Source organism: Silene latifolia, chromosome 10 (genome assembly GCF_048544455.1).
Source record: "Silene latifolia isolate original U9 population chromosome 10, ASM4854445v1, whole genome shotgun sequence".
NCBI classification, from domain to species: Eukaryota; Viridiplantae; Streptophyta; class Magnoliopsida; order Caryophyllales; family Caryophyllaceae; genus Silene; species Silene latifolia.
In genome coordinates, this window is record NC_133535.1 from 153,461,082 (window position 1) to 153,484,439 (window position 23,358).

The 23,358-nt window shown below is 34.7% G+C and overlaps 2 protein-coding genes and 1 long non-coding RNA gene across 4 annotated transcripts; all 3 read left to right on the top strand.

Moving 5' to 3' along the window:
* Nucleotides 1-11,931: 11,931 nt before the first annotated feature.
* LOC141608594 (F-box/kelch-repeat protein At3g23880-like) lies at nucleotides 11,932-12,816 on the top strand. Its single transcript, XM_074427935.1, has one exon. It carries the CDS (start codon nucleotides 11,932-11,934, stop codon nucleotides 12,814-12,816), a length of 885 nt encoding a protein of 294 aa, XP_074284036.1.
* A 762-nt stretch (nucleotides 12,817-13,578) lies between these two features.
* On the top strand, nucleotides 13,579-14,510 carry LOC141609379 (uncharacterized). 2 transcript variants are annotated; one of them, XR_012527393.1, is made up of 2 exons: nucleotides 13,579-14,159; nucleotides 14,303-14,510. It is a non-coding gene; the product is annotated as an uncharacterized LOC141609379 (long non-coding RNA). The 2 variants fall into 2 exon arrangements; XR_012527394.1 differs by having other exon boundaries at nucleotides 13,579-13,812.
* A 1,052-nt stretch (nucleotides 14,511-15,562) lies between these two features.
* LOC141608595 (F-box protein CPR1-like) lies at nucleotides 15,563-16,522 on the top strand. The gene has a single exon (XM_074427936.1). It carries the CDS (start codon nucleotides 15,563-15,565, stop codon nucleotides 16,520-16,522), a length of 960 nt encoding a protein of 319 aa, XP_074284037.1.
* The last annotated feature ends 6,836 nt before the right edge of the window (nucleotides 16,523-23,358 follow it).

Here is a 23,358-nt window from a genome sequence, read left to right on the forward strand (position 1 = left end):
GATGGTCTTCATATGATCTTCCATCTTAAAATTTTTTGCTTTCACTATCTATAAATATCGTGAATGCAAGTTGTTGAAAATTGTCCCAAATTTGTCGGTAGGGATATTCCCGATCAACACAAAAATAAAAAAATAAAAAAATCCTAATCCCTTGAACTTCAAAATTTTAATAAATTATACTCCGTATGAACAAACCCTAACACAACTTGCTTAACACCTTTTCTCTTTACTACATTGCTTCCGTTTACGATTATCGAATATGATACACAAACAAATACCTATTGCTAGCAAGAAGAAACAAGTTATTGAGCTACTAAGCTACATCTCTGATGATTTAATAATCCAAGAAATTCTTACAAGATTGCCCGTCAAATCCGTTCTTAGATTTAAGTCAGTTTCTAAACAATGGTATACTACTCTTTCTTCTTCCGATTTCGCCAATGCCCACCTTATCAAATCACCCTTTTTCCCCCCTTCCGCACCTCTTAACACCTTGTTTATCAAATCTGGTAACAATTATTACCTTTCTTACACGGACGATCCAATTTCTGGTAATTTTGAAGATAATTTGGTTAAACTGGACTCCGAGTTATGGGTTGAAAACGAACGTCTTGTACTTACAGGGTGCTGCAATGGATTGGTTTGCTTAACAGCAATTTCTATGAAATACTTCATTATATGGAACCCGGCTACCCGCAAAATGCACAAATATCAGTCTGATGGGTGTCTAAATCTTTCCGGTAGTGTTATTAATGGATTTGGGTATGCTTCGTCATTGATGACTATAAATATGTTCATATTGTTCGAGATTTTGGAACCGAACAATGTAATAATAGTGGTGTTTATATCTTCTCCCTTAGGGAAAATAAGTGGAGAAAAATTGATTTTGATTATAATGTTATCTTTCGGATTGGACGACCGGTGATTTTAAATGAAAAATTATATTTTGTTGCCCGTTGTTCCCAAGTCGGTCTGTTACGCTTAGCTTTGATTTGGGGGTTGAGACGGTTGAGGTAATTAAAGGCGGAGGCTTCCACCTAGGAGTGATGGGAGGATGTTTGAGCAAGTGCAACTCTTTTAGAGAAGATGACATGGTAATGCATATATTTGAATCTCATGCACTAGTGAAATCTATTAGTCTTCCAAAGGAGTTGATATTTGACATGTCCTCTAATATGATAGGGTTTACGAGAACTGGCAAGTTTTTTGCGACATGGTCATCCGAAGATGAGGTAGAGCATATCGGAACTACAACGGTTGGGATAGTTGACGCAAATGCAAAACCCGTGCAATATACAAGGCTTTTGACGTTCAATGAGACTAGTTACTATTGCAAGATATGTTCCAAGCCTAGTTTCACCTTTTCCTATTGTGGAGGAGCTCTCGACAGCGTAGATGCATACATTGTTCGTTTTGCCTCTATTCCCATATGGAGTCAGTCTCGATGAATAGAGATTCAAGACAGTCTGACAAAGGCACTATGTACTTTGGTTAACTCATTAAGACAGTTTATCAGTGGTCTTAGATGTGTTAGTTTATAACACACTAATTTGTTTGAATTAGAAAATAGTCGGAGTACTTTGTTAACATTCAATTTTGTTGTGTTTATGCAATATTGAGCCGATACTAAAAGTCTAAGATCATCAGATTGTGTAACTCATTAATCATGGTGTCCTTTGAGATAATGTTGTTGGGGGTAGTTTTTATTCCTTGCTCAAGACATCTTTTGAGCGACGGTCGTATATATTTGTACAACATAGTGCTTTAAGGCGTAGAAACATCTTGATTTTACGCCTTAAAGATAGAGACGTTGTGCCTATATGCCTTACACATGTCTTGGTACAACTACGACCATGGCATACAAATTTTTGCGTTCCTTGCTAAAAATGTTCCGGATACAACATGTGTAAATTCCTTGTATTTTGCTGCCCTATTTGCTTGACAAGGTGATAGACATTAAGCATGCGTTGCTTTTACTTCCATGGCACATGACCTTGGAATTCTAGTTTTTCACCTACACCCCTCAGGGCAAGAGTGATTTTGTTTTTTATTTCTTCACAGTTGGTGTTGGTCGGAACGTATTTGCTGCTTCTTACCTTTGCTTTTAGGGTACTTTCTCTCTAAATCTTTATTTGAATATATGCGCTCTTGCGCAATCATTACCCTTACGCGCTGCTGCATACACGTGGGGTCGTTTGGTTTAACAAGTCGGAATGGAATGGAATGAAGTTTGATAGTATGGTGGTATGGGGTTCTAAATCCATACTTGTCTAATCTTGTTTGGTTCATCATAAATTATAGAAAGAGGGAATGGAGTTTGAATCCAAGGGAGGAGGGTGGATATGAGATTCCAAGGGGTTGGGGTGGAGTTAGAATCCATTGGGTATCTAACTCCATTCCAAATCACCCCAACCAAACAATGGAATGGATCAAATCCATTTCATTCCATTCCAATATGTCCAACCAAACACCCCAATGGTTTGACTCCTCCCAAGTTTGGATTTTTCATTCGTAAGAGTCAGATATCAAACCCATGACCACTTGATTAAAAGATGAAAGCCCTTACCATTCACACCAGTCAACTTTGGTCCTAATCTAACTTATGCAAATAAAATATTCACATGAGTATTTCCTAATCTAACTTAGAGCAAGTCCAATGGTTTGCCTTAGGGACTTGGTTGCAATTTTAAGAAATTGCAAGCTAGTGGCTAGACCATTGGACAACTCCATGTAGGATAGCTTAAACCAAGCAACTAATTTCATTAAACTAGTAGCTTAATTGGCCCTACCACTAAAATACAACCAATAGAAATTAATTGATTTATTAAAATTTGGGTCAAGCTAGTTAAAATGTAAGCTAAACCATTGAAATAAATTTGTAGGATAAAATTAAATTAGCTTAAAAAGTGCAGTCCATCTCGCTTCAGACCGCCTTATTTCAGACCGCAATAAGACCTCTCATAAGTGAGAAGTACATGGGTGGTGGGACACCCCCATGTGCTTTCCCACTCACACCCCAAATGGAGTTTTTGTGAGGGGAAATGGCGGTCTGAAATAAGAATCTGTGTAAAAAGCGATATGACAATGATAAACTAGTTGCAACTAGCCTACCATTAGACTTGCTCTTATGAAAATACAATTTTCACATAAGTATTTTCAAATCTAATACAAATATTCACAATTAAAAAATGTAAAGACATTAGAAAAGTCTAATAAGATGGAAAACCGACTTGACTTAAAAATATTTCCATTAATTATAATTACGAGGTCGGCTTGTAATATTATCGTGATTATTCAAACGTACAATTACATAGGCTTGGGGAAGAAAAATTTGACCCTATGAAAAGCGGAATCAGACCAAAACTCTCGAGCGAAAGCATTCATACCACGTGATGAAAAGTTTTAAAACCCGAGTTATATGGGAATACGTATATGCTAAATCCCGCACACCTGTTTGCTAAATCCTACACATTTTACCCTAATTTTTCATATTTGCCCTTTGAAAAAAAAAAAACTGAATAACAAAGAAATCTAAAGAATAAAAAGGACTTCTCTCTCTTAACCTAATCAATCCCTTCATCGTTCGACTTCTATGGATCGTAATTTGCACATATCAAATGTAATTTCGTCGTTTTATCAATAATTGGTATAATTTCGTCGTCTCTCTTTACATGTCATTTTGGTCGGAAGTAATAAAACGAAGTTTGATATTATTTTTCACAAATGTGACCATTTTTGAAAAATAAAATACCATAAGTCGTAACACTAACTTGATCATTGTGATTACATTTGACCATAAAATAGTCACAAAACTCCGTCTTATTTATTTCGAATTTAAATAGATCGTCAAACAAGAATTTGCGCAATTTGTCTGTTTTTGATAATTTATTTGTCGATCATGTGGTTTAACCATTTACTCTTCAAACAATATTCCAAATATTTTGGTAATGATTAAGGTCCCGATTTAGTTTTTTTCTTTTTTTTTATAATCGTGAAAAATATATATATTCTTTTAGAAAAAAAGTATACGTATTAATAGTCGTATTAGTTAGGGCCCCTTTTCGGGCATTTCGCACAGGGCACGAAAATCTCCCAGACGGCCCTGATCTTAATGCCAAGTTGGGTCTTGTTCGCTCCACCTGTGCAATGCTTGATACAAGGCTTGAGTTACTCCCTCATCAATTGAGCATCCACATATGTATTGACATCTGCTTAGAGTTAGTTACAGATATTTTGCTTACTTATATATAAATACACATGTAAATACTTGTACGTTAAGCTTTTGATTAATAAAATCAGAACCTTATTTACCGTTGCTGTTCATCATTTCAACTGATCAATAATTTACATTTACCAGAATTCATCATAATCTGAAATTCAACATAGTTGAACATCTAAAATTTGTTGTTACTTGGAGAAATTGATTATAGTACATTTTGTATAGATTTTTTTTTTTTTGAAAATACTACGTTTTAAAATATTTAAGGCACTTTTTATCAAAATTTTATACCAAGAAGATGATAGACTAAAAATAAGAGAAAAGTGTGAAATATAAGGAGAAAGTTATCGTAAACTGACTCAAATAAACCAAATACAACTCAAGCCTTTAAATAGGCATGAATCCTAAACAAACAAGCTCTACAAACTAGGAAGTAGTGGGGAGCAATCCCACGACTTGTATCACAACAACAATCCACTAAATACACAAGTTATTGACCAACTACCCTAGTCTTTAGGAACAACCATCTAAGAATTAGGAAACTAATTTTTGCTAAATATTTTGGATCATGTAATCCAACAGAAGACACCTTTTGAAAATATGAATCATGATAATGTTATTCATTCCTTATGGAAAATTATATTTGGCTACTTATGTTGATTTTGACAATATATATCAATAGTAGCTTTGATTTTGGACTCGCTAAGTTTGAAATACTCCGTAATTGAGTTGAATTTGTACTACTTGAATTGATTTTGTACTGGGAGAATGTTCGAGCAAGTATATAACTACGCGTGGTAGCACAAATACCCGCGACAGGTTCCTGTATGTACTCTTGTATTATTGAATGAATTGTATGTTGTGATGAAAGTAATAATAAAAGGAAAATACATGAGATCTATATTTATAATAGATACAGTATTATTACATTGTGTATTATACGTTTAGACATGTTCTCTAAAATAATCGGGTTTACCAGGACTGACAAGTTCTTTGTGACGGCGTCTTTAATGATCATAAAGTCACATCTTGTATGTACTCGGAAAGGGAAAAAGGCGAGTGGGTCTGGTCTGGCAAGAGACAGTTAATATTGCAAGATAAGTTCCAAGCTTAATTCCGTCTCATCCCATTACAGAGTTGGCGGAGGCATAGAGATTAGTATACTACACTGCTCATCTCGAGCAAACGTAAGTTCATTGAGTCTCCGATTACAAGTATTTTGAAAGCCGCACCAAATGTTAAACAAAACGCCTACACAAAATTTTCGGTTAAGAGATACAAATAACCGGAGAGGATACCCCAACTCCCAAGTACTCTAACCTGTCCAATAATGAAAGTTGGGGTGACATACTTGTTGGAAAATAGGGGCTTTTTTTATGGCTTGAGTATTTTTCATTTGTCCCACATCTACCTAGTATAAAAGCTAGGTTTTTTAAAGCTTTTTAACTGGTCCCTTATTTATAGGAGTTTTTTTTTTTTTTTGGTTGTACAGACCCACGTTCTATTGTACTATTTAATTACTTTTCTTGTGCATTTCATAAAAGATGAATAGATGATCAAGTATAATTTCAGTGATAAAACCATGAGTATGTCTCCTGAGAGACGGTCTCTTAATAAGCTTTATTAATAAACCATTGTACAATTTTAAGAAAAAGTGGCACTAAAGGTAATAAAATAGGTACAAATCATGATTAATGATAAAACGGGTACATTTATTATGTAATTAAGTACGAAATTACTATGTCACGATCAACAATAAAAAGGGTACGAAATACAAATAAAAGGGTACGAAAGATTGGTCTCTCAATAACTTAGCGAGAGACCGTCTCTCCCAAGTTTTAGTGTAAAACCATACCTTATAAATTTCCCAAACATTATGTATACATTTGTTGCAATAAATATTTGTAATGTAAAAAAATTACAAAATCTGAATTTGTTAACCTTATCCATTTGTTTGAATGAATAAATAAATAAATGAATAAATGTTTCTAATACAAAAAATTATAAAATTGTAATTTGTTAACATTATAATATCATACTTATACAAAGAAAAATAATGTACACAAAAAATATACAAGTCATAATCAATCAATACTATATATTAAATCCAGAAACCAAGGGATTTCAATGTAATTAAAGAAAGTTATACAAATTAATTATACTATATAGTTTTAAATCAATAGCACCGTGTGGTAGACCCGATTAAGGGATCTCAATGCAAATATTATATAGTTTGGATTAAAATTAAATTATATAGAAGCTTGGTAATTTTCCTAAACATAGTCAATTTCCTTAAAATAAAATAATTAATTAAAATGGTCAATTTCCTTAAAATAAAATAATTAATTAAGATGGTCAATTTTAAGGAGTCTAAAAGAAAGAAGATGCCTGACAATTTTCCTAAATATTTATAAAATACTAGAAGATGATCAATTTCCTTAAAATTAAATAATTAATTAGTATAAACATGCACACTTATGGTATTAATTATCATCATCATAAAATTATATATTAAATTTAAAATCTATGCAATTTTATTAAACTTTATAGTTTATTAGATGTATAGAGATGTCAATTATTTAACATACAAAAATATAATAAGTAGGTTATAAATAATTCAAGTTAGATTTGATTTAATGCATGTATGTAATATATGTATAAAAATATATAATTCTCTTAAAATTGCATGCCTAAGTAGTAAAAGTAATTTCGTCAGTAAAGAAAAGAATTGTAGTAACATTGGATATAGTTATATGATAGTAAGCACTCATTTGAATAGTAAAAGTAACAATATTATCAACGAGATTAATGAGAGTGGTGGAAACAACAACGGGAGTAGTAAAATAATCAATATTAATGCGGCAATAGTGAAAGTAACAATAATTACGGCAGGAGTAGTTAAATTATCAATATTAATGCGGCAGTAGTGACAGTAACAATAATTACGACGGGAGTAGTGAAAGTAACAACGATTACGGGCAAGTAGTGAAATGTTATTACTATTGTTTCGTTAATAAGAGTAAAATATTAATAGCGGGAGTAGTGAATTTGTCTCAAAATTAATTTCATCGTAATTTTAGAATATGTTATAAAAAATATATTAATGATAAATTTATGAGTTATGCAATTTTAAGTAACTTTATTTAATGAAAAAAAAAATAATGGTAAGTAGAGGTAGCACGGGTAAGCCGGCACCAATACTAGTTAGAATTAAAGCTGAATCATATAATTATAATTCATAATTCCATAATGTTAAAGAAAAATGCAGAATTTAGCAAAAAAGCTTTTTTCTTTTTCAAATCTTAAAAATATAAATCCTCATAATAAAATAAGTATATTCCAATAATTTATGCAAAAATAATCATAATTTTTTTTTCCATATACAAAAACTAAAAGAAATGTACATTAAATCAGAATTGCAAAACACTCCAAAAAAGCACAACTTTAATAAAAAAATAAACTAAAAGTTTATTATGAGAAAAATTGAAGTTTATTAAGTAAATAATTTAAAAGTTTGTTATAAAATAAATAAAAAAATGCAAAAATATATATGCCAGACAATCTACCACACTGTCAATACTTGAAGGACAAAAATTGATCTTTGAGAAAAACAATTAACTTTTTTTCATTTAGCTGCTCTTCTTGAAACTTTAACCATTATTTAGCCATCAAAAGAGGCATGCAAGCTTCTATTTAAAGAATATTGATGAGTCGGAAAAATATGAAGGTGTGGTGTTTTATTGAGTGTGATGAGAAAGGTGGTGGTGTATTTTTGTATGGAAGGAGGTTGTGGTGGGAGGCCACATAAGTGTTTGTGTTGTTAGTAAAGGGAGGTGGTGGTGAAATATGAAGTTGAAGCGGCAAGGTGATCCAAAAATAGGTTTTAGGTAATGTAATGCAAATATAAGTAGTTAATTAGGTTATTAGCTTGGCTTAAATACAATGTTTCATTTGGGCTTTCTTGCACAAATAAGACATATAGACATCGTAAAATAGTGAATTAGCCCATTTAAATTTGGGTTGAGAATACTACTATTATTAGTTTATTATTATTATTAATTTATTTTAATGCTTCGTATCATTTTAGTGACTTTAAAATTATTTATTTTTGTAGCTGAAAATTAGAAACTGATAAGATAGATGATTATATAAAAAAATGTTTGGCAAATTAACTGAAACGATAACTGATTTTGATAAATGACGTAAAAGGATATGATAATTATTTAATTGTATCTATTTAAAGGGTAAAAACGGAAAATCAAACCACATCAGTTACCTGAAATCTCAAATGTTACTCTAGGTAGCATTTCATTTCAAGTAGCTTATTTGGTTAAATGAGCTACTTGCCAAACGCTTACAAAAAAAATAAGGTACCTGAAATTTTGGTCAAATAAAATACTTTGACCAAATCAGGTAGCTGAAATGTCTTGCCAAACGAAGCCTAAGTTAAATACGAGTATGTTTTATGTTTTAACACTTTTATTTAATGAGATTCCAATACATAAAATAACCTTTACCGTAAATTTTTACATCGGTGAGGAATTCTAAAACTATCGTAGAAGATATACAGATGTTTATTATCTCTATTACCTTAAAAACTTTAAAATACTAAACTCTTTGTTAAAATTTGTTGTTGAAGATGTACACATCGTATCAAATAATTATTAATTGAGAACAATACATTTTATTATATCCGTACTTCCTCCATTTTGGTAAATACGACGTTTTTGTTTTTCTAAGTGTCCCTTTAACTTAAATTTTTACAAAGATTTAGTAGTCCAAAAATTATAAAACCACATCATTAAATTCCTTATAAAATGGTTTTTATATGAGTATACATTTTTTTTTTGGTGACGAGTGAAACCGCAGCCGCTATCTTTGGTGCGCAGTGGGTAAACCCCGGTGTACGTGATAACCTCGCAAACCACGTATACTAGGTATCGAGGGTGACATACTTGAAAGTCTCATTAGACATAGACTCAGGCCAAGAATGCTTCACAAGATTTTGCTCTTGGAGATAGTATACATTTCATGACATTTTTTTCTCATATTTTTAATAGAATAATAGACATTTAAGAGAAAATGAAATGTATCTAAAAGTGAGAATAACACATTTATAAACAAACAAAATGAGTATTAATTAATTTTTTTTTTTTTTTTTTTTTTGGGTTTTTATCATGTCACATGTTAAGGAGTCATTTAAAGAAGGAATTACACCATTAATCCTCTAAATGTGGTAATTATCACATCATAATTCAAAATTTCATGAGATATTGTTTTAATTCTTTCCTTAAATGGCTCCTTAACATGTGCTCATGATAGAAAAACCCCTTTTTGTATTAGAATTTTAGTAACAACCCGTGCATTTTTTGCACGGGATACTTGTGTTTATATAACAACCCTTATCATACCATATCACTAGTGGGTCATGGGAGGCTTTTGTGGAAGCCTTGCGAGGTGCTTAATTCAGCTCGCACACGCGCGCGTGCTCGAGCCCGGCCCCCAGATCGGGATTTGGGATTTGGCACGCCGCGGCGGGTCCGTGCCTATCTTTTTGGGCCGAGACGCGTAAATGCAATTAAGAGCTGAATCTTTTGTGTTAATGCCCCCTTAATTGTGTTTGACTGCTGTAAATGTGGAGACATTTTTGGCTCCTCTCCTGCTCCATTTCTCCTATAAATATGACCTTCCTTTCACTTCAGAAATATACAACAACACTCTTCTCTTCTTCTCGTCTTATTCTTCCTCTATATAATTTCTGGGTAAAGAAAATTATGTCGTTCCAATGCTCTCAGTCTCGAGTGGGCGTGCCTAAGTGCAGTAGTGTAAATCCTTGGGGAACTACCGGTCATCTGCTGATCGCCACCACGGTCGTACCGGAAATATAGTTTTCAAGGCAGTGACTCTCATACCACGTCACTACAAATCGGTTATCTCTAACCTTTTGGTGAATACTTTTGTTTATGGAACCCGGCTACCCGTAAGCTGCACAAATATGAGTCAGGTGGGTGTTTAATGGGTATTGATAATGTTGGTATCCCTTTTGTAGCTCCTGGATTTGGGTATGTATCATCTCTTGATGACTATAAATATGTTCGAATTTCGACAATAGGATGGGGAAGTGCACAAGTTAGTAATATTGCTCATATCTTCTCTTTTCGGGAAAATAAGTGGAGAAAAATTGAATTTAATCATGATGTTGTTTTTCCTTACGGAAAGCCAATGCTTCTTAATGAAAAAATATATTGGGTTGGTTATAGTGTACAAATTACCCCTGTAATTGTTTGCTTTGATTTCGTGCTAGAGAAGTTTGATGTAATTAAGTTGAACTTGGTCCGCTTCTCCTACTTAGGAGTCATGGGAGCGCCTTTGAGCGAGTCCAAATATGATAGTACAAATCCAGGTGACGATTTAATAATTCAATACTGGGATCTACTATAATAGATAGATCTATTGATCTACCAAAGGAGATAATATTAGACATGGATTCTCAAGTGATTGGGTACACGAGGACCGGCGGTTTTTTTGCAACGGGGAAATCCAACGATGGGGTCGAAGTTAGGCGGGCTGAGAGTAGAATGGTGTGGTTAGTTGAGTCAGTTATGAAACCTATGCAATGCAAAACGCTTTTGAAGTTCAATAATGCGCCGCTTAATATTATCAAGCTATGTCCCAAGCCTGTTATCGTCTTTTCCCATTGAGGAGCTGTTGGAAGCATAAAGACTATAGGCCGTGTCACCGTGGTATGATTAACCCATTGTTATCTTGCTCCTTGGCCAGTATAAAGACATTGGTATGATGTACTGAAAAGTTAAGTTTTTTTAAGGCAATTTGACATAATTTATATTAAGTCTTTTGTAAAACCGTTGATTAAAATATATCGTTATACCCGTTAAAATCTGCTTATTATTAGATTGTACTGATCAGTATTGTAGAACTTCAGCTTGTTTGATAGGATCTGAAATTCTAAAGAATCAATTAAATTTCACAATAGGTTATGTAACATAAGCGAAGTATTTAGCCGAAAATAAAGAAAATAAAGGGAATAACGGAGTTTAGAAAGCATTATTTCAACCTCGACATAATATATTCTTAAAAGTGATACTGCCTTATTATAGAAATTCATTGTCTTAGTGGCGCCACATGGACCTGACCAAATTGGCGCGGCATAAATCCAGTATCGAGCAGTATGACCCGAAAATTACAACTCTTAAATAATGTGAACCAATTGACACAACCTGGGAAAGGTCGGACTTCAATTTGTACATATTTTATATTGAGTACTATTTTTCGCCGTAAAGGTTGAGGTACACATGACCGTGCCACCCGTTACTCGTAATTATTTATGGCATACATGACCTAATGTATTTATTTTCCAAATGTTATAAAACTAGCATATTCTCCACAAACTAAATACTATGAAAACTTCAAAGTAATGCTTGATCGCTTGGCAATCAACATGTAACCAACAAAAAAGAAAAGAAGAGAGAGAAGGTCAAAACAAGGATGAGAAAGATCCAATACAACAAATAGAATTAAGAGAAATGATATTAACAAGATTGCATATGAAATCCATTTTTCGATTCAAGTCCGTTTCCAAACTCTGGTATTCTACTCTCTCTTCTTCTCATTTCGCTTCTGCACATTTGAAATTTCCCAACCCTTTACCCATAGAATCCTTTCTCATTCGAAATGGCAACAAATTCCAAATTATGTCTTACAAAAATGTCGAAATTGACTTGGTCAACATGGAGGTTGACTTTGATGTAGGTGATGAGAAAATGGATTTGGTGGGCACTTGTAATGGGTTGGTTTGTTTAGGATCACATTCTGGTCGTTTGTCCATTGTATGGAATCCAATAACCCGTGAATTTCGAAAATACTTGGAAACTGAAATCTCCAACTCTTTCGGACCAAAATGTTTGGTCTATTGGGGATTTGGGTATGTTTCTACTGGTGATGACTACAAGATTGTTCGGTTATGTATGAATACGTCTAGTCATTCTTTGACAGTTCACGTCTACTCGATTAGGTTAGATACATGGAGAGTAATCAACAACGATGCTTATGATATCTCTAATATGAGCTATCCAATGTTGATACGTACATCAGGACTCTTCGTCAATGGGACATTATATTGGAGGTTGCCCGAGGCAATTTGTTCCTTCAATTTAGAGTCTGAGAAGCTCGATATATTCCCACCACACCTCGAGGTCATGATCAACACACCATTGTCATATGTTACGTTTAGTAACATGTTATTTGTCGTAAATGGGTGCTTATCTACGTATGGTCCATGCCGTAGAGGTAATGATCATATTTTTACTATTTTGAAAAGCCCGGAGGTTGTTGAACAAATCATTGTTCCTAAGGATGTAGCTGGGTTGATGCCTTATGCCGGAATTTTAATTGGATTCACCCGAAGTGACAAGATCTTTACACAATATTCAAGACGTCGTTTAGGGGTTATTGATCTAAGTTTACATCCTTTGAATCTCACACCATTGATGAAACTTGGAGGAAGGGGGGTAACTGAGGCTGTTAGTTATTGTACAAGTCTTATTTCACCTAAATCTCTGTCTTATAAGAATGTTTAAGTATATTGTTGGTCGCACACGTTGGTTGCTAAGTAGTGTTTTTCTTGTAGTGCCAACAATGAGGAATACGCACAAAACTTGTAATTGTCTATGTATGGTACATGTCTTAAGTAAGACCGTAAGAGGGTGAAACTATAGTCTCGAATCTGGATAGTCGGTACCATATTACCATCTAGAGTTGGCAATGGGTCATGTCGTACCGGCTCGGGTCTCGGCCCGTCGTGTCCAGATTAAAATTTTGGCTCGGTCCAGGCACGGTGAATCGTGCTAATGGGCCGTGTCGTGCCCCCCACTGTGGCCCGCCCTTGGCCCTGTCATAGTTGTGTTCGGGACGTCCATGGCCTATGGGCCGGCCCAATGACTTAATTTGTTTTTTTTTTTTTAAATGATTAAAGTAATGTGTTTATTGTGACGCTATGCAACATAAAGCTACAAAGTAAGTTACAAAGTACAACACTACTAAAATGTTTACAGTAGTAATTCGTATAATTCCCCAACATTACACATATCTAAGGCCGACTTTAGAGTCAGGTGGCCGTGCTTGCCGTGTTGTGCCTAGATCCGACTTTTTACCAAATATCGTGCCGTGGGCCGCCCACTGTACAGTGCTCAGGCCGGCCCACTACAGTACCCAAGACTGTGCCGGTCGGGCCGTGCTCGTCCCCTTCCTGGGCTGTCCGTTGTCAAATCCGTATATTATTAATCCAAACCCATATATATATATATTAAAATTAAAATAACAAAGCCCTAGCCGTACTTCATATCACTACGTCCCTTTCTCTCTCGATTCGTGTGCCGCCCTTCCCTATTCTTCTACCAGACAATGAGAGACAAAGTGCCAAATGATGTTAGTCGAAAAGGTAGACGAGGCCAAGTCAGATTTAGGTGAAGAGGGGAGAACCAAAGGTACCTCTCTGATGATTTAATAACTGAAGAAATACTTACAAGATTACCCATTAAATCCGTTCTTAGATTTAAGTCGGTTTCGAGACAATGGTACACTACTCTTTCTTCTCGTGAATTTATTATGAATGCCTACCTTATCAAATTCATCTATTCTCACCCTTATGCTCCTGGGATTTACACCTTGTTTATCAAATCTGGCAAGAATTACTACATTTTCTCTTATGAATATGATCAAATAATTACTCGTAATTCTGAAGATAATTTGGTACAAATTGAAGTCGACTTTGGCATTCACAACAATTATTATTGTTACCTTCAACTACTAGGATTCTTTAATGGGTTTATTGATATAGCTGTGTCGCCTTGGTCTAAATATTCCCTTGTATGGAACGTAGCTACCCGCAAAGTGCACAAATATGAAGACGACTACGAGGATGGTAATTTAAACACTGTTCAACCAAATTTCAATTTTGAAGCAATAAATAATGATGACAAATTATATTACGCTTCTCATAGTAGGAAACATAAACATGGTAGTATTTTTGTTACTTTAATTTGAATGTTATGACTACTTGTTCAGGTACGAGGTGGACCGCTTGGATTTCGGCCTATTTCGCATCAGATTTGCTATGACTTAATTTCGGTTTGGTTTATGGGTATAAGTTTATGAAAATTCTGGTAGGTAATCTTTCAATTTTGTCTTCCGTCAAAACCGGTGAGAACAAGAGTGATTTCAGAGACGAGGAACATATCGTCTTTGCGAAATATACTTGAGAATTATTTTTCAATCGCCTCGTCTGTGATTTGAAGAGTGTGGTTAATATTGTAAGATATGTTCCTCGCTTAGTTTCGCCTTTTCTTCAAATTTTGCTCCTTAACGAGTTAACGGTGGTTTATTCCCAATGAAGTTTAGAGGCTTTGGAACCCAAATATTCAGGTGTCATTTTTACCGTCTTTCATTAGTTCCTCTCTAAGCTTTACCTGAATTTATGGGCTTTCACGCGTGTATTCATTAATCATATCGGCTTGTAATTTTGTCTAGACTACTATTCAAACGTGCAATTACTTGGCTAGGACGATAATGAGACGAGACAGCTCACGAACAATTCGAGATCGGCTCGGTCAAAGCTCGGCTCGGGCTCGGGATCGGCTCTAGAGCTTAACGAGTCAAGCCGAGCATACGCTGACTCGACTCGAAAAGCTCTCGATCGGCTCGAACTTGTGTGATTAGATAATATATTGCTCATATGTTAAAAATATTCTATCATGATTATATATTTGTATCACACATACGTAATATCTCACTTTGATTTGCCAAATATTTTTATGTATAATCTTCGAGCCTTCTTATTGAAAATATCGGACTCGAGCTCTCATTAAAGCTAACAAGCTTGATAACGAACCCATTTTTTTCAAGCTCGGATAAGCTTGATATTGGCTCAAGCTCGAGTTTGCAAGGCCAATCTCGGGCTCGGCTCAGCTCGTTAACACCCCTAGGTTTGGCGAAGAAAATATTTGATCCTTCGAAATGCGGGATCAAAACCCTTGAGGGATCGCGTTCAAACCTCCTACGTGACGTGAATACGAGTTTACCTAATTATAGTAAGACTCTTAATAATAATCTTATTATATGTGGTGACCAAATTACTCCCAATCCTTAGTTTAGATAATACTCGTATATAGAAAATAGGAGATTAAAAAGGTTGGAGTATTTTTGTTAAATTTTTCATATATTAACAGAATGAATATATTAATTAACTTCACAATTCACATGAACAAACCCTAATTCTACAATTCACTTCACGGTCATTCTTTACAATTTACAATTAAATCTGAGAAAATGGAAAACATACACCCGCATACTTCTAAGAAGGAACAAGTGATTGGGCAACGAAGTTACCTCTCTGACGATTTGATATTTCAAGAAATTCTTACTAGATTACCCGTCAAATCGATTCTTCGATTTAAGTCAATTTCGAAACAATGGTATTCTACTCTTTCTTCTTCCAATTTCGTCAATGCTCACCTTATTAAATCCCCCTTTTCTCACCCTTCAGCTCCTGTTAACACCTTGTTTATTATGGATCTTATGAATTTTTACGTTTTTTCTTACGATGATGATCAACTTTCTGGCAATCTTGAAGATAATTTGGTTAAACTCGACCCGAGGTTTTCGGTTGAAAACGATGATGGTCTTCAACTTACAGGATCCTGCAATGGGTTGGTTTGCTTAACCTCACTTACTCGTAATTACTTTATTTTATGGAATCCGGCTACCCGTGAGTTTCACAAGTATGCTTCAGATGAGTATTTAAAGCGTTTTAATAAAGCCACTACCTATTTCACAACTTCTGGATTTGGGTATGTATCATCTGTTGACGACTACAAATTTATTGGAATTTTGACAATACGTCAAGGGAACGTACAAACTACTATTGGTTGTATCTTCTCTTTGAGGGAAAATAGGTGGAGAAATATTGACTTAGGTCATAACCCTTATTTTCTTTTTGGACAAGGAGTGCTTGTTAGTGAAAAACTATATTGGCGTGCATATAGTAACCAAGCTGGTGGTTTACTAATTATTTTTGATTTAGCGGTTGAGAGGTTTGACATGATTAAGGTCGAACGGAATATGTCGGACTTCTTAGGAGTCATGGGAGGGTGTTTGGGCGAGTGCAAGTATAACAAAGGCGACAAGTTAATACATATATTGGAACCTCCTGCAGTGGTGAAATCTATAGGTATACCAAATGGGTTGACATTAGAAGTATTCTCTCAAATAATCGGTTCTGAAGACTGACAAGTATTTTGTGACTTTGCCATTCAATTACAAGGGAACGATAATATTCCCAAGTAGAATTTTGGGGACAGTTGACACGCGTGCTAGACCTATGCAATATAGAATAATTTTAGAGTTTAATGAGTACATTGAGATTGCAAGATATGTTCCAAGCCTTGTTATGCCATTTCGAATAGAGGAGCCGTCGGAGGATAGATGCAATAATTATTTCCCTGCTCCTTGACCGGGTTTACATTCGGTTTTATACTAAGGTTTTATCTTATCATCTACTTGCGCGAGGTCTCTTGTAAGATTGTTTAACCAAGATTTATCACCAGACTAAACATAGTATGCATCCTCTATGAATAACTGACTAAAATGTGTTCCAAGCTTAGTTTCGCCTTTGAGAATGGAGTATGTGCTATGATTAACTCATTGCCGGCTTGTTTAATTGCCTATATACGGAGTACTTTTTAAAAACAGATTTATAATTCAATGACGTATTGTCTAATCTAATATCATCGAGTCTTTGGAGTGACTTGTTATGTCAAATTATGTTTGATTTAGATTGAATCGGATTTCGTATACTATTTAAGGCACTCACATTGGATTTTCGATCAGATATCAATTCAGATATATATTTTCTATCATTTTTAGAGTTTAGTTCATTACTTGATCAGATATCAAGTGAAACTATAAAGGTGACAAGTTCATGCAAATATTAGAAAGCCCCTCAATACTTAAATCTATTTGTCTACCAAAGAAGCTCAGATTAGACATGTCCTCTCAATTCGTCGGGTTTACTAAGGCGGACAATTATTTTGTGACGGGGCCGTTATGTGATGACGAGGGTTGCTGGATTACAACACTAGGGCTAGTTGACATGGGTACCAAACATATGAAATACACAACACTTTTGAGGTTTAATATGGGGTTTAACATTTCAAGGTATTTTCCAAGCCTTGTTTCGCCTTTAACCTATGCGCACTAGACATAGAATAAGAACACAAAAAAAAAAAAGGAAAGAATTAATTTATATTTTTTTTATGGAAAATTGGAATATCTTATTACTTTTACTTTTCTTTACCATAAATACATTTATTTCTTTCCTTTTTTTGTTTTCTTATCCTATATGTCTACGCCTAGTAGGTATAGGTTAGAGAAAAATTCTTGGGTCCTCCGGGAGGACAATAAATGCGTCCTCCTTAGCCAATAAGAGGCTTTATTTTCATTAAAAATTATATAAATGTAAAGGTAAATATAGGAAATACTAGAAATGCAAGCTTCTTATTGGCTAAGGAGGACGCATTTATTGTCCTCCCGGAGGACCCAAGTTAGAAAAACCCAATTAAAATCCCCTATTTACTAAAAGAATAGGCGAAACTCCAAATTTTTCCACCTAAGCATATTTCCTAAAATAAAATTTAGTTATTTTAGCATATTCTATAAGTATGGTGGGATATAATATACATAATCTTTCAGATTTATATATTTATGTCGTTTAGTATTTTACATTTTACACAAAATTATCTCCAATCTTTTTATGATATAAAAAGTAATTTTGTTTGTTTAAAGAATCATACGAAAAAAAATTCATTGATTTTCTATGATAAAAAGTTGAAGCTAAAAATATATTATCAGTAAAATTTTATAAAATAACACCATTAATCTCTCGGTAATAGGAAAAACTTTCATTATAATGCTCATTTAATGATTAATACGATTTTGACTTTGATTTTTCAAATCAAAATATAACGATGAGAAACGTAAAAAAGAAGTTAGTTAATTTAAATTTCATAAATATAATACACTAAAAAAAAAGTAAAACTCTATATATATACCGTGCATATATACACGGGAGCTAAACTAGTTTATATTATATAAATAAACCCTAGCACAACCTCTAGCAATACCTCCCTTCTTTTTCACTTCATTGCTTCCCTTTACAGTTATTGACCAACAAACCTACCTTTCTGATGATTTGATTATTGAAGAAATTCTTACAAGATAACCCGTCAAATCGGTTCTTAGATTTAAGTCGGTTTCCAAATAATGGTATTCTACTCTTTCCTCTTCCGCTTTTGCTAATGCCCACCTTAAGAAATCCCCCTTTCCTCACCCTTCCGCTCCTGTTAACACCTTGTTTATCAAGAATTGTAACAATTATTACCTTTTTTCTTATGATGATGATCAAAGTTCGAGTAATTTTGAAGATAATTTGGTTAAACTAAACGTGGACTTTGGGGTCCTCGAGAATTATCATGCTAAACTTACGGGCTCCTGCAATGGATTAATTTGTTTAACTGTATATTCTAACCCGTACTCTTATGTTACTGATGATAAACACTTCATTATATGGAATCCGGCTACTCGAAAAGTGCAAAACTATGAGTCAGACATTTATTTAAATTGTCAACATGATATTATATCCCCTTTGGTAGCTCATGGATTCGGGTATGTATCCTCTGTTAATGACTATAAATATGTTCGAATTACGACACGATGGGTGAGTGCAAATGGTACTAGTATTGTTCATATCTTCTCTCTTAGGGAAAAACGGTGGAGAAAATTCGGATTTGATTTTAATAAGTTTAATCCTAATGGAAGAGCAGTACTCGTTGATGAAAAATTGCACTGGGTTGCTTTTAGCATGTCAGAATTGCAAGATCCTTTTGTAATTGTTAGCTTTGATTTGAAGGACGAGCGATTTGACCTAATTCAGTTCAAGACGAACTGCCGCAATTCCTTATTAGGAGTCATAGGAGGGTGTTTGAGCAGGTTGTACCTTATTTGGACAAAGAAAGAAGTGGTAATGGAGATATTAGAATTAAATAAACAAGAGAAGTGTATTATTTTGCCAAAGGGGTTGTTTATAGACGCGTTCTCTCAAATGATCGGGTTTACGAGGACTCGGCAACATCTTTGTGATGAGTACCATTCCGGGTTTTCAACAATCGCCCATCATGGGATTCCTGAGAACATTGTGTGTAGTTGATGAAGTAGAAAACCCATGCAACACTCAATACTCATGACGTTCAATGGGAGTGTTGATATGGCAAAATATGTTCCAAGCCTTGCTTCGCCTTTTCCAGTTGAGGAGTTATCCGAGGCATAGAGATGGTACTTTGTGTCCAACCATAGAGATTGGAAAACAGATTGATTTTCAATGTCGTTAGTTCTGCCTATTCTAATACGAAGTACGGAGTACTCCTTCCGTCCCAATTATTTGTTTGACTTTGATTAAAATGCCCCAAAGAATAAAAAAGCTAAAGTAAATGTGAGCCTGTCACCACTTGTGTAAATCAAATACGTCCTAATGTTCTATGCCGGAAATTTGTACTCGAATGTCCGTATTTTCTGGTGAGAGCTGAGCTTTTAATCGTCTTAATGGTCTGTTTGGCAACCTAGATTTCATTTAGAAATCGGATTTGAGGACCCCTTTATCGGAGCCCCCCCCATTTCCAAATCCATATCCCTCTACACTATCTCCTCTACCTACCTACTAGTTGCTAACCCAAATTCACCATCTTCAAAGTTTGAAACAAATGAATTATGATGCCATTAATTTGAGATTAGAGTTCTTACGATTTTGCTCGCACTTCAAAAATCTCAAATTACGATTTTGCTCCAAAGCTCATACTCCAAAAGATTTTGATCATTGTAACTCGTTACTTACGATTTTGCTCGCACCAAATTACTGCTAGAACAACAAATTGTTGGATGGTACTCAATGATTAAATGATCTGATGGTGTGTTTGGGAACCAAGATTGTATTCTCAAATTTAGATCTGGACCAATTTGCATGTTTGGCAAACCTATTGGATTTGGATTTCCAAATCCCTCCCAAATCCGAGTAAGGCTAAAATAAACCCATTTGAAATCCACTCCCTAACCCCCTCATTTCAAAATCTTTATTTCACTTTGCTAAATTGAAAATGAAGCATTTCAAATTAAATTCTTGTTGCCAAACACTCTCTGATGGTGTTTGTTGTTAACAATTGTAAGTTCTAGCTTTGAAGATTTAATTTTAGATGATGATGATAAAACTTATTAGTTATTCTTTCATGATATTTTTTTTTTCTAATTGTCTAAGTTGAATATTTTGTTTTATATATCTGCTTAAAAGATAAGTTTGGATCAATATTCACATCCCCTAAACAGGGGAATTAAATTGAAAATTTGAAAATTTTCCTTTGCCAAACAATGTAAATTGATTTTGGAAAAAAGATGTCTTTAAGTGATATTCGATTTGGAAAAAAAGATATCATCGCTTTAACTTATTACAAAAGTAATGGTTACTCAAACGTTTTTAACCTAATAAATTTTGACGGACTATATCTCCTGGTCACGAGTTTAAAAAGTTACGATTATTTTTTTTCCAAATTGATGGTCTTCATATGATCTTCCATCTTAAAATTTTTTGCTTTCACTATCTATAAATATCGTGAATGCAAGTTGTTGAAAATTGTCCCAGCTGTCGGTAGGGATATTCCTGATCAACACAAAAATAAAAAAAAATAAAAAAAATCCTAATCCCTTGAACTTCAAAATTTTAATAAATTATACTCCGTATGAACAAACCCTAACACAACTTGCTTAACACCTTTTCTCTTTACTACATTGCTTCCGTTTACGATTATCGAATATGATACACAAACAGCCGCCTATTGCTAGCAAGAAGAAACAAGTTATTGAGCTACTAAGCTACATCTCTGATGATTTAATAATCCAAGAAATTCTTACAAGATTGCCCGTCAAATCCGTTCTTAGATTTAAGTCAGTTTCTAAACAATGGTATACTACTCTTTCTTCTTCCGATTTCGCCAATGCCCACCTTATCAAATCACCCTTTTTCCCCCCTTCCGCACCTCTTAACACCTTGTTTATCAAATCTGGTAACAATTATTACCTTTCTTACACGGACGATCCAATTTCTGGTAATTTTGAAGATAATTTGGTTAAACTGGACTCCGAGTTATGGGTTGAAAACGAACGTCTTGTACTTACAGGGTGCTGCAATGGATTGGTTTGCTTAACAGCAATTTCTATGAAATACTTCATTATATGGAACCCGGCTACCCGCAAAATGCACAAATATCAGTCTGATGGGTGTCTAAATCTTTCCGGTAGTGTTATTAATGGATTTGGGTATGCTTCGTCTGTTGATGACTATAAATATGTTCATATTGTTCGAGATTTTGGAACCGAACAATGTAATAATAGTGGTGTTTATATCTTCTCCCTTAGGGAAAATAAGTGGAGAAAAATTGATTTTGATTATAATGTTATCTTTCGGATTGGACGACCGGTGATTTTAAATGAAAAATTATATTTTGTTGCCCGTTGTTCCCAAGCTGGTCTGTTACGCTTAGCTTTGATTTGGGGGTTGAGACGGTTGAGGTAATTAAAGGCGGAGGCTTCCACCTAGGAGTGATGGGAGGATGTTTGAGCAAGTGCAACTCTTTTAGAGAAGATGACATGGTAATGCATATATTTGAATCTCATGCACTAGTGAAATCTATTAGTCTTCCAAAGGAGTTGATATTTGACATGTCCTCTAATATGATAGGGTTTACGAGAACTGGCAAGTTTTTTGCGACATGGTCATCCGAAGATGAGGTAGAGCATATCGGAACTACAACGGTTGGGATAGTTGACGCAAATGCAAAACCTGTGCAATATACAAGGCTTTTGACGTTCAATGAGACGGTTACTATTGCAAGATATGTTCCAAGCCTAGTTTCACCTTTTCCTATTGTGGAGGAGCTCTCGACAGCGTAGATGCAGTACATTGTTCGTTTTGCCTCTATTCCCATATGGAGCTGTCTTGATGAATAGAGATTCAAGACAGTCTGACAGTGCACTATGTACTTTGGTTAACTCATTAAGACAGTTTATCAGTGGTCTTAGATGTGTTAGTTTATAACACACTAATTTGTTTGAATTAGAAAATAGTCGGAGTACTTTGTTAACATTCAATTTTGTTGTGTTTATGCAATATTGGAGCTGATACTAAAAGTCTAAGATCATCAGATTGTGTAACTCATTAATCATGGTGTCCTTTGAGATAATGTTGTTGGGGGTAGTTTTTATTCCTTGCTCAGTACATCTTTTGAGCGACGGTCGTATATATTTGTACAACATAGTGCTTTAAGGCGTAGAAACATCTTGATTTTACGCCTTAAAGATAGAGACGTTGTGCCTATATGCCTTACACATGTCTTGGTACAACTACGACCATGGCATACAAATTTTTGCGTTCCTTGCTAAAAATGTTCCGGATACAACATGTGTAAATTCCTTGTATTTTGCTGCCCTATTTGCTTGACAGTGGTGATAGACATTAAGCATGCGTTGCTTTTACTTCCATGGCACATGACCTTGGAATTCTAGTTTTTCACCTACACCCCTCAGGGCAAGAGTGATTTTGTTTTTATTTCTTCACAGTTGGTGTTGGTCGGAACGTATTTGCTGCTTCTTACCTTTGCTTTTAGGGTACTTTCTCTCTAAATCTTTATTTGAATATATGCGCTCTTGCGCAATCATTACCCTTACGCGCTGCTGCATACACGTGGGGTCGTTTGGTTTAACAAGTCGGAATGGAATGGAATGAAGTTTGATAGTATGGTGGTATGGGGTTCTAAATCCATACTTGTCTAATCTTGTTTGGTTCATCATAAATTATAGAAAGAGGGAATGGAGTTTGAATCCAAGGGAGGAGGGTGGATATGAGATTCCAAGGGGTTGGGGTGGAGTTAGAATCCATTGGGTATCTAACTCCATTCCAAATCACCCCAACCAAACAATGGAATGGATCAAATCCATTTCATTCCATTCCAATATGTCCAACCAAACAC

Bases quoted from the DNA above. Each gene is read 5' to 3' on its own strand.
- LOC141608594 (XM_074427935.1), top strand. From the start codon at position 11,932: ATGTCTTACAAAAATGTCGAAATTGACTTGGTCAACATGGAGGTTGAC.
- LOC141608595 (XM_074427936.1), top strand. From the start codon at position 15,563: ATGGAAAACATACACCCGCATACTTCTAAGAAGGAACAAGTGATTGGG.